The following is a 12,857-nucleotide window of genomic DNA, read 5'->3' on the forward strand; positions in this document are numbered from 1 at the left end:
ATTATTAAAGGGAGACAATTTACAGGTAGACTAAGCTATTGTCTTCTCATAATTTCCTTATCAGTTTGATGATAAAAAACATTATTTCACAAATATTGTTCTCTTGACTGCTTGGGTGTCAAACATATTGTGACTGAACATTCATTACCTTAAAGGTTAAAAATAATCTGTGTATCTCTTTCCTGATTTGCAGAAATTTTGAGTTATTTCCCTTGATTGACTTTTATAATATTTTTAAATTGCATTCCTTCGAATAATGTATATTGGTATGAATATAAATTTAAAGCAAACTAAATGCAAAGTTATATAAAATTGTTCCTTAACTGAAATCAACTATCTTATGACAAACAAAAATGTCCACTATTAGAATATGCATCATCTTCCCGCCAAGAGTAAAAAAAAAATCTCTTGAAAGAAAGTATATATATATGATTTGGTAACCTGAAAGTCTATATTGTACCTTTAAAATTATTGAAAATATAATACAAGTATCTAGCAAAAACTTAAAATATACTCAACAACAAAAGAAATGCACCAACTTCATTAATTTCTATGTAAATGAAGTAAAAATTTCTATTTAGTCATAAAAACAGTCAAAATTTTAACAAGATGTTTCAAAAAGCAACACCAAAATTAGAAGTTTCATACATAATTTTAATTTTTGACATCTATAGATCTTTATAGGCGTTTTGAAAAAAAAGTTGCCAAATTTGTAAAAACTATATAGTGAAGTGTTTTTTTGCCTAAAACAACATAAATTACTTTGATTCTCAGCTTGTTTACTTTAAATGACCAATTCAAAATTGACTTATCACAGAGTATTGTGGTTGAAATTTCCATCATGTCCATTGTAACCACTATAATGAGATTTTTTATCTGAGGGCTCCGCACTAATATAGAGGAAAGGCTAAATATATCTTTACTAAATGTATATTTCAACAAAGTACATGTAGCTTACTAAATGTATATTTCAACAAAGTACATGTAGCTAAAATAAGAAATATTTGTGAACTGCCATATATATTTAGATGTGGTGCCTTATTTGTGTATACAATTTATTCCAGTTCAAAACCATGTCTAGATACAATTCCAGCTCTCATTACCTCATGAAACTTCTTAGAATTTACTTAAGGTATCGACTGTCTGGTGTAGGTTGAAACTCTTCTATAACATTCTGCATCCGTGATATAAACTGTGAATTTAGTGTCAAGTTTTCACTTGAAGGAATACTGCTGCATCCTGTGATGAATTATAAGACCTCAAGTTGTAACATTCCATCTGTGTACTGGATTAAAAACACCTTCTGAAAAATATCCAATCATAATGTTTTTAAGACAAAAAAATAAATATATAAGCATAAAATAAAACATGAATTAAAGCATAACCAGAATAATCCAGTCATTACATTATATTATGCTTACTATAAATTACTACATCAAAGGCGGAGATAATCAGAGACGTTACAAGGTCAAGGGCTTGAATTATTTAAGTTAGAATAAGCATTGCTACTATGGCAGATTTAGGGGGTGGGGTGGCCAGCCCCCACTTTTCTGTGAAAAAAATGGTTAATTATATAGAGAATCACTCAACATGACCGGAGCGTGCCCCCCTCCTAGGCAGTCAGTGGGCCCCCACTTATAAAAATTTCTGGATCCACCACTGTTGCTAGCCACTTAGTAGTATAAATTATGGCGTTGCATACCATATTATGGTGAATTGTCTTTCAATACTAACTGGAAAGTGTCATAAGATGAGACTAACCTTCTTGAAGTATCAATAAGGGGGGCAATAGGGGGTCCGTTAACATGTTAACAACACCTCAATTTTAGCAAAAACAGTTTACAAAAAATGCAAAAATGCTGATAACACTTAACACTTAACACTAACAGTTAACAAAGTTAACAAAATTGATTGAAAAACTGAGTTAACAGCTTAAATTGGTCTCAGATAACAGTTAACAACACCTTGAAAAGGACCATTACAGGCTAACACAGAAAGGTATTGTCCCCCTCATTAATCAGTAAATGAGTTTCAATACAATATATCTCTATAAAAAGTTTCAGATATTCTGTATTATATTATATAATACATCTGGGAACAGTATATGTTCCTGAATACATGTAATTACACACAATCAATGAATTGTCTCTGTGGTTTTAAGTTATGAGTTTATAAATTGATGAAAAAAATATCTTTGATTCTTATGTCACAATACAAACTGAAAGTTCCATTATAAAAAATACTGTTAAATTATATAAAAGTTTCAGAGAAAATCTATACAAGAGTTGTCCTTCAGCTTCCCGCCATTCTGCAAAATTTTCATTCGGAACGTCATTCGGAAGAATCTAGACCGGAAGTTTACAAACAAGCGGCTGCACGCTTTTTGTTACAAATTGTTTTTATCATATTTTTTCGAGATAAAAAGCATTTTATAACGAAGATGACTTCGGAAAATGGTCAGGTTTTGTTACCAGTAGAGGCAGAGTCGTATGTGGAACATTTACATACATTTAAAGTAGCAGAAATAGGAAATTATGAGTAAGTAAATTGTGTTGCTATGATAAACAACCATCATTTTCAGCTTTTTAGGATGGAATTTTCCAGAAACCTGCATTAAATACTATAGAATATTACGTGAGAGATCATAGTTATGAATATTTAATATCACAACTGATTGATTTTTAACTTGTAGGAGTCACTATAATAGTCTATGAAAAGCCATGTTCCCTGGTTATTTTTTTCTTATAAAATTGCTAATATCTCTTTTGCCAGGTGTGAGATGATTGCCAAATGAAAAAAATACATTATCAAAGATAAAGGATAATATTGAGCCTGCATGTGCCACTCGCTCATAACTGTTAGTGATAAAGTCCCATCACTCGCAATAGAGCTAAAATTCTTTTGTCATTTAACATGTTTAAGACATAAGTAGAAAACGACTTCTGTCTTTTGATGTTTCTGTTCATACTTAAAAAGATTTGTCCTGTTTGCATGATCAATATGATTTTTGTTAAATTATATGACTTAAATGTGTTTTCAAAAATACAAAATGTACATGATCTACATTTGTATCCCAAAAATATACCGGCATTTTTTTTTTACTTTAACAGGTTATGCTCAAGTCAGGAAATAGTAGGTTATAAAACCACGAAATACAGTATTTATTTTTTAAACAAGGATTTTTTTAATCTGGAATATTGATGGGAAATTTTTAATGAAAAGTAACCCAACTACAATGTAAATAGGGTTAGCCATGCGCACATAGCTAAGGGAGGTTATTAGTTAGTACATACTGGAATGATCATGAAAGTAAAATTAACTTTAGTCATGCGCACATGGCTAACCCTATTTATTTGGGTTAGTTTTCATCATACATAATACTAATCAATTTCCAGAATTCAAAATTATTCCATATTCAAATAATTCCTTGTTTTTAGGATAGTTTGCTTTTATTCAAATTCATTGACTGAAATGTAATGTTCATGAACTGTCAAAGTGTGTTTATATTACTTTTTCAGCTGGGGAAGACAGCATGAAATGATAGAAAAGATAAATATGCAGGCAGTACTAAATGCCTCTGTACAAGAAGATGAGTTTATTAAAGATTTTCTCATATCATATGGAAAGGTAATCCTATATATGTAATGATTATTTTAAAATTGTTTTATTTTGTGAAGTGCAGTGTTATCCCCAGATATTTCATTTAGCATCCTGGTAAACAGGGGGTTTTGAACAGAGTTCACGAAAAGTGGTGGTCCTCAGGATTTTGCATAGGACTGACACAATTTTAGTATCTTTCAATAGAATTAATAATGAGGACCAGCAGATTTTCTCCAAGGACCACCAGGGTCAAAAAGATTTCTTGAACTCTGATTGAAATACCATCTTGTTTCTAAAAATTATAGCATCACATCCATAACATAATCTGTAAGAAAACCACTTTAGATAGCATCACATTACGGGGGTAATACCATGATGCTTAAAGGCATAGGGAGAACACTGAAGTAAATTTCATGGTTTTACTATTTTAATCATTGTTTTTATATAAGGATATTTTGAAAGAATTTACAATTAAATCATTTAGAAACTACAAATGTATGTAAAATGTGTAAATTTCAAAATCATTGCATAGTTATCTACAATGTAGCTGAAGTCATAACAAAAAATGTATCTAGGAAAGCATTGATAATATAAAAGTTATAAAAGTAATATTAAATCTTAAGTTGTATTCATTTCAAATCGTTTGTATCCAGATTAATTAAGGCATTTGGTATTTCATTTCAGACAGATGTTTTGATTAAAGACCTGCTCACAACAGAGATCTGGAAAGAGAAGATATTTACTGAACTAATTGAGATGGAATTTGAACCAAAAACTACATTTCCCATATACATGGTTGTGAGTAAATGCACTGCATAAAAATTATGAATAGAAAATTACCGGTATTGTCTTTAAAATATTTTAATGATTGTTGAAGTAGATTGACATGAACCTTTGGATTTTGCAAACAAACACACGCTTCAATGATTTGAAAGAAAATTGGGAATACCATATGTTCTATTCTGCTTTAAGATGTATTCTAAAATAGAATATGTCTGTATGTACTGACTTCTTTGAGGAACGTCTCTAGTTATTTTAGTTCTATTTAAGTATTAATTGTAGAGGTAATGTCTATGTCCCTTATCAAAAGAAAAGACACAAAGTTGGTTTATGAAGTTCAATTACGATCACAGTTATAATCTATTATTTCTAAAATTTTAACTTTCTGCATCTGCAATAAGGAAACATGCATTGCTCATGTTTGCTGGTGGTGTTTAATATTTTATTTTACTTGAAGTGATGGAATTAATCAATTTATGTTTAATTTTTAAAGTACCCGGTATGTATTTAAATTTATGCCTGTAAATCTGAGCTTTATTTTTAGTTATTTCATGAGGCTACACTGGTGAACCTGTTAGAGACTACAATGTATTTTAAAGAGATGTGTGAGAGTGCAGAGAATTGTATACCTGATTTATTAGACTACTGCTACAGAAAACTAACACAACTCACAGCAAGGTACATGTAGTAGAAATATTATCTTTCACTAAACTACTCTTTCAATTCCATGACTTTACTCTGTAAAATATTTTAAATGGGTTATTTCACAAGTCTACAAATTATAGGAGGAGGTTAGTTAAACTTTCAAATATTTTAGCTTTTGTCAGTATGATAATAACTTAGTTTAGAGGAACATTCTTGATGGTCTAGTGCTTGAGGTTATGTTTTTTGTTATAAGAAGTGTCTAACCAAAAAAAATGAAATTTAAATTTTCTACTTCTACACCAAGGCATTGACTTTTAAAGCAAAAACAGAGCTGTGTGTAGTTAACAGCTAATTTCCTAAAGCATGTAGAGCAAGACTTTAGTTAGCTTGCTTGCTTTGTTTTCATATTGGACAATTATTAGGATAACACCCAATTAAATTCAAACATTATATAAACAGGTTAAACTACATGTATGCATATATATTTTGTTTAAAGATGTAAATCTTATTAACAAAGCTTGTAAAAACAATTATACAAACAAAGCAAGCAAGCCAACCAAAGTTTTGCTTTACATGCATTAGGAAATAAGCTGTAAATAATTTTACTGAGTAGAATTATGTGTCTTCCTGCAACTATTTATATCAGAATATTACATAAATACATGTATGTTAAAATTCTTTATCAACACATCTGTCTAGAGTGAAGCAAAACATGTTTATATTACATTAAAATATTACTGTCCTGATTGAGTATATGGCATTTTGAATTTCGATTATACTTTCTTTAGTATATATTTTATTTTTATAGAACAGTAGAAGATTTTGATGATCAAGAAATTGATACTAATGATGCCTTAAATAGTATGTCCTCAGCATCTAATATGGAGGTATGAATTAAATATTTTATATAAATCTGTAAAAAGATCAATATTGAAACATCAGATATGAAAGAAGAAAATTATCAACCAATCTAAAAAGAAAAGCAGCATCAAACAAGAATTATATTTTAAAATTTATGATTCAGGACAACAGCTCAAATAAAAAAAATGAAGACTAAACAACGAAGTAAGATTTTTGAAGACGCAAGTTTATAAAGTCACATACAGTTACATTTTACTGTTTTAATTAATTTTAGATAAATTTTTTGATTAACTAACACAATAGAACATAACAACTGAACTTTGTTATACATGTTGATCAATTCAGTATCAAAACTATAAAGCAAAATCAAAACCACAAAAATATGTTATCTTAGGAAACAAGAATGGTTAAATTTGGACATGGCAGTCACATACTTGATAAGGTTATATCAACAGTCAAATATTTTTTTAGATTAGCAGTTTCTTATAGATAAAAAATATATACAAATTAATACAGAACACTTGAAAAGTAAATGGTTCACATGACCAATTTGAATACTAAAACAAAGTGTCTCCGATAGAAAAATAAACTGTCAGTGTTGATTGCTTAAAATTGACAACTCACAGGGTGTTAAAAATCTTTATTATTGCTTTTTCTTTTGCAGGAGTTAGAAAAACAAGAAAAGAAGTTGAATTTTGAAATTTGTATTAAATCCTTGTCATTGTTAAGATATATAACTGATTGTATAGATAAGTAAGTTCATATAGAAAGTACCATATGTAAATATACTGTAAAGTAGTTTATTTGAACAATTTTTCATGGAATTTAATTTTGATGACTTTTAGCTTTATGTTTATCCAACAAAACTGAAGGATGATTCCTAATTAGTAATATAATTGCTGATTTTAGGAAGTTAGAGAGATTTGGGGATACATTGTACTTATTTTAAAAAAAATAATGGACATACAAGAAACAACAAAAATGCAGAAACAAATAATGTCTACAAATCATTTCATTGTTTGTTAAAATTTTGATATCAAAATAAGAAGATGTGGTATGATTGCAAATGAGACAACTCTCCTTCAAAGACCAAATTAACATAAAAGCATAGCAACTGTAGGTAAACATGTGAGAAATTTCAGCTATTAGTCTGATGATTTTTCAATATTGTTTTTTTTTTTTTTTTCAGTTCACCTTTAAGTGTTACAACCAGAATATTGAATACATTAGATATACCAATACTGTTAGTACATTTAGTAGAAAATCCACCATGGACAAGACAAAAAGATGGTAAGTTCTTGTTATTTTTGTGTAAAGTTTAATGAATTATTTGCCCTTATGTTTTGTAAAGGCGATTATAAAGTCAGAAAAAGGTATCATTTTGTTATGAAGACATTTAGTATGTTAAAGATGCAGAACAAAATGAAAATCTTATAAAATAATAAGTATACACATATATTTCACCTACCATTTCAATTAGTGAACTGTCCAGTAGTTGAATAGTCTATGGGAGACAACTCTATATATTTTTCTAATATTTTTTTCTTCAGGTAAAACATTTAAATATATAGATAGCAAATGGCAAGAAATAAGTAGAGAAGATAGTTTAAAACTTACTAAAATAGAGGGACAGGTAAGTGAATTAATACAATTATGTATTTTAAAAGGGATATACAGTCATAGGACAAAAGTGAGCACCCAAAAAATGTCCTATCATTTCAACTAAAATCGAAATTTTTCAAAAAAGCATTACCTAGTAACTTTAAGACAGATTTTTATAAAACAGATGTCACAAGATGGAGAAATGTCTGAACTTGTATGCTCTATTTGGCTATAATTGTGGTGAGGTTGTTTTTATTTAATTGATGGGTTAAACACAAATGCAAATTTTCACGGTTTTTAATTTGGTTAGAATACATGTATAGCAACTTTTCAAGAAATATTTTTATTTGTGTTCACCTCGTCGTAATATTATAATGAGACTGAATAATATCTCATGGTTAAATAAACAATAAAACTTTGAACATTTCTCCATCTTATGGTATTCATTTGATATAGATCATTCATGTATTTACTTGAAAATATTTTTTTGAAAATATTTGATTCTAGTTGAAGTAATAGGACATTTTTTGAGTGGGAACTCACTTTTATCCAATGACTGTATATGCTTAATTCAAGAAATAATTCCAACATGTCATGCTCTATGCTGATTTTAACATGGGTAGGCATTATAAGTGTCGATATTTTACACTGAACGTTAGCGAGTTGTAAAATGTGGTCAAATATAATGCCTACCCATGTTAAAATGAGCATAGAGCATGACATAAAGGAATTATTTCGATTCTCACATGAAAAATACAATATATTTATAGGTCGAAGAGTACGGAAAAACTGTAAGACTGTTTGGCTGTTCCAGTTTCCTCCCCGAGGAGTTTGTATATTACATTTCATATTTGATAAGTTTAAATACTATGACCAGGGTAAATATATGTTGTTTGATAAAAATATATAATAAAAGTTTATGATTGCTGCTTAAATGTAAATATTTAAAAGGATAACGATGGAAATAACGTTAATATAAAAAGTCCGTGCGCATGTGTCAAACATATTTTTTGTGCTCATTAGAACATGGCTTTGTTAACAAAGCGTAATAAGGACGTCATATTAGAATATACCATTCATTGGACAATATAAGGCATGTTATTTATAATAACAAATAAACATAAGAAAAGAAACATTACTGATAATGCTTATGACGGTAATAAGTAAACTAAAGGTTTATTTTATTATATTTGAATTATGTGTCAGATGAACACCACTTTTGTTGTTGTTCTTCAGTGTAACATAAACTCCAAGGTAGATGATGATAGTTTGGGCAAGTTTTGTAATTACATTTTTTTAAAGACTCATGTTTTATTTACAATTGTTATGTTTTAGGTATGGTTATCCATATTCAAGCTTCTGATGGACCCACAATGTCAACAGAAATATGAACTAGATTCATATAGAAAAAATGTTATAATTAAGGTAATTTGAACTTTTTCTAATTTTTGAAAAGTTGTTGCATCTTGGCTATTAGAACCTAATAGACCACTTTCGAGTTCATCCGTCACCGGAAAAAACTCTTCAATTATACACGCCTTTATGACGTCATTTACCAGATAGAGGGGGTCGCCTGTATCCCTGCACTATTTACGTTCATCAAGCGTCTGAGTGATCGTCATTGTGCAGGATAAACTAGAAATAATGGTTGTTATGTAGGTACTTAATGACAATTCCCTAATGACAGTAATGCTGATTGTCAATTTTGAGAATTCAATTTGCAGAATAATTCGTACAATATAGAATTATAGTTTTCCAACCACTCGCTCAACACTGGAGCGGAAGTGACAACGCCCCTAAACGCACAAATGACATTCTCTAAAACCACAGTTTTTGATGGAAATGCATCGAACTCGAAAGTTGTCTATTGTATTTTGCTTTATGATAATGAAAATGGTAAAAAAAAAAAATACATAAAAAAAAGGCCATGATATGACAATTGTAAAACAATTAAAAAAAGAAAACTAGCAGCCTGATTTATGTTCAAACAATGACAGATGCAGGGTTCTAAAAAGAATCAAGTAAGCAACTCAGTCCACAAACTTGGTGTCACATCTTTGATATACTTTCTTTTTAAATTGTCTAAATGAGGCTTAGTAGACTGTTAGGATGGAACACTATAAGAACCCTGCATTTAACACAGGTAAAATAATCAAAATAATTGTATCTAACAAAAGATCAGTTGTTCATTATATCTATTTGAAATTAGTTTAAAGGCATCTATAATATTCTCAAAATTGTAGTAATATAAAAGAAAATATATAGAAAGTGAATATTGTTTATATATATGACAACAAGTCATTTGCACATAATATAAAGCATCATGATGAGAATGACTGATATGTTTTTTATAGAAAATTCATCTTAGTTGTGGAACACCCACTGTTAAAAATATTAACATCATATCATGTTTTTTTTATTATAAGATTTTCATAATAAAATCCCCATTATTTACAGCTCAGAGCATACCTAACAGAGATAATGTTAGATCAGATTCCTGTGCTAGGAGAATTACTCCGATACTTGGAGCATCTGTCTATGATGGAACCACCAGCTGTCAAGAAAGAACTTATTCTAGAACAGGTTGGTTTAGCTTTACTGTGTAAAGCATTATGGATATTTAAATCAGGGTCAGGTAATTTTTTCATAACTCACACTTAAAGTCAAGAATTCTATATTTATAAAGGGATCCTTCTGTCCAACTACTTTGTAAGTAAGTAATTGGGAATGAGAGTAGGCAACACTTTAAATAGTATTTTCTGAATAACTGTGAGCAGAGGATAACCTTGTACTAGTTTAATTAATTCAGGCAGTTGTTTATGATCAATTGTATGTCTCTACAAATAAAGAGGATGGTATTTATTTAAAGTTACCTGTTTTTGCAACTCTCTACAGTTTTTTAAACTTTTTTGTTAAGCTTACAGATATTGGATGTTGTTTGGTTCATTTGTGTATGATAATGGAGTAAGTTTGTGAATTGATCTAATTTACATACTTTTCAAGACATTGGGAGGACCTTGCATAATTATTGTGTCATATTAAGTTAAATATGAGGCACTTCCAAATAGAAATAATGAGTGCATCATTACTGTAAAAAGAGGAAATAACATTGAGAATGGAAGTGGGGAATGTGTCAAAGAGACAACGACCCGACCATAGAGCAGACAAAAAATACTATAAAGAGGTATAATATGAAATACTATTTTTACTAACATGTTATTCTATCTGTTAAATGTAAAATCTTATACCATATATTTTTCAGCTACCAGAAATGAGAGACAACATTCTGCAGGCAAATGAAGGAAGATGGAAGAAGATTGCCAAAAAACAATCTAAAACAGTATTTAATCCATCTGAGAGTGATATGAGAGCACAGGCCAAAAGGTAAAATTTAACTTCACATTTAATAACAACACAATCTATTCATTTAGTTTTGTTATTTCACTTTAATTTTGACCTTTAGTGAGGCAATCTATAAGCCCCTATTCACAAAAAAATACAGAGACAGAAGATTTCAAGAAGACACTGAAAAGTCAAGAGAAACTGATATGATCCTGACTATGTGAATAACAGCAAATGAAAAACAAGTTCTAATAGCACTACATAGAAAACTAAAGAGTGAGCAACATGAACTCCATGTGAAAACTGGGAGTGATCTCCGGTACTCCAAGAGGGGTAAACCGAAAATATTTACCTTCTGGCAACTGTTTTGTAACCTCATAATCAATGGCAATTTAAATTCTTGCCTTTCTTCAGTTATATTCTTTTATACAGGACCTAACAGGTAGTATTGTATTAATTGTCAATTTTACTTAGCCTGAATTAAGATTGAATATTTTCCACTGGAATTTAAGCATGCATCAACCAATCATTTGATATGTATATTGATAAAACAAATATGAAAGATGATGGTAATTAGTGATGTGTATGACAACATTTTACCTATAATGCAACCTTGATTCTAAATAAGTTAGTAAATTTTATTTAAATTTTGAAAGTAAAAAAATTGTCTGAAATATTCTTATTTTTAAAACTAAAAAAAGTTTTTAATTTTATCTACAGGTGGGCAGAAACATACAATTTTGATGCAGTAGAGAGTTTGATAGCAGAGCCACCAAAATGTGCCATGTGTGGAGAAGAAGCTAGTAAAAGATGTTCTAGATGTCAAAACGAATGGTATTGCAGACGGTAAACATATTTATATGAATTCTTTGCTGATTTAGATTTTCAAATTGTTTCTTTATTTTAGCTTGTTGAGTCATTATTTGTTAACATGATTATGTTATTTGACCATTTGAATGCATGGCAATAATGATTCCTTTGTATTATTCAAAGTTAATTTTTGATCAAATAAAAAAAAATTGATGCTTCAGAAACTAAACTTGACAAAACATATTCTGTGATTAGTTCTTTTAAAAGTATCTTCTTTTTCTTGAATAAAAAAATAAATTAATGTTGAAAAGTTGCATTTTTTGGTTCATATTATGAATAAACATGTTCCTTGACAAGAGACTCTGTGTGCACAAATTCCTACTGTGTTCCTTCTAGTTTCTTTAAATAAAGAATTTGGTTATTATTTTAATTGTCACAAGTTGTTCAAGTTTGATGCATGCTCTATTGAAGTGGCCAATCTTAAATTTTCAGCAATTCCAACTTCAAATATTTCATATAATTGACAAAAAAAAACATAAAAATATTTAGAATTATCAAAAATGTATGTCCTTCAAAATATTATACTTTAAATAACCATTAACAATTCAAATAATTTTTCTGTTACAGTGAATGCCAAGTAAACCATTGGCCTAAACACAAAACAGCCTGTAACCTGTTACAGGAATCTCTACAGAAATTGAAATTACAAGAGAAGAGCAGCTGACCAGAGTATAGCCAATCATAATTGACAATTTGGTTGAATCATTGTTGCACATCTAATTCAAATATTATGATAAGGTCCTTCAATTTTTTAAAGGAATATTTGTTTAATACTTCAATCCTTAAAAGAGTAAAAAAAGGTCAAAGATCTGTTAATGGTTTCTTAATGATACCATGAATGATATGCATAATGCCATGTGATAATCTACATCTGTTAAAGGGAGATAACTTTAAGAAATTATTACTTCTCTAAAGCCACAAAATATATTTTTTCATTGTAAGGCAAAATATTGATTGATATGTTTTGTGTCAACTTTGAATTTTAAACTTAGTTCAAATTAACCAAAATATTTTTCTTAAATGATAATTTTTTTGGACAACCTCAGTAAAACTGGCTTTCACATTGACAAAGAAGAGGTGTTTATCATGTTTGTTTTGTTTTATGCATTATAACCTTGTTATATTTTTTAAATGTGTTCTGTTATGTTCAAGAGGTT

General features: G+C 29.2%; 1 protein-coding gene across 1 annotated transcript; it reads left to right on the forward strand.

Moving 5' to 3' along the window:
• Nucleotides 1-2,344: 2,344 nt before the first annotated feature.
• Nucleotides 2,345-12,487, forward strand: LOC134724859 (zinc finger MYND domain-containing protein 10-like). The gene is made up of 13 exons (XM_063588168.1): nt 2,345-2,538; nt 3,519-3,627; nt 4,285-4,398; nt 4,925-5,058; nt 5,834-5,912; nt 6,551-6,639; nt 7,076-7,176; nt 7,437-7,519; nt 8,824-8,913; nt 9,946-10,071; nt 10,751-10,872; nt 11,551-11,676; nt 12,268-12,487. Exons 1-13 carry the CDS (start codon nt 2,441-2,443, stop codon nt 12,362-12,364), a joined length of 1,368 nt encoding a protein of 455 aa, XP_063444238.1. The 5' UTR covers nt 2,345-2,440; the 3' UTR covers nt 12,365-12,487.
• The last annotated feature ends 370 nt before the right edge of the window (nt 12,488-12,857 follow it).

Source organism: Mytilus trossulus, chromosome 1 (genome assembly GCF_036588685.1).
Source record: "Mytilus trossulus isolate FHL-02 chromosome 1, PNRI_Mtr1.1.1.hap1, whole genome shotgun sequence".
NCBI lineage: Eukaryota > Metazoa > Mollusca > Bivalvia > Mytilida > Mytilidae > Mytilus > Mytilus trossulus.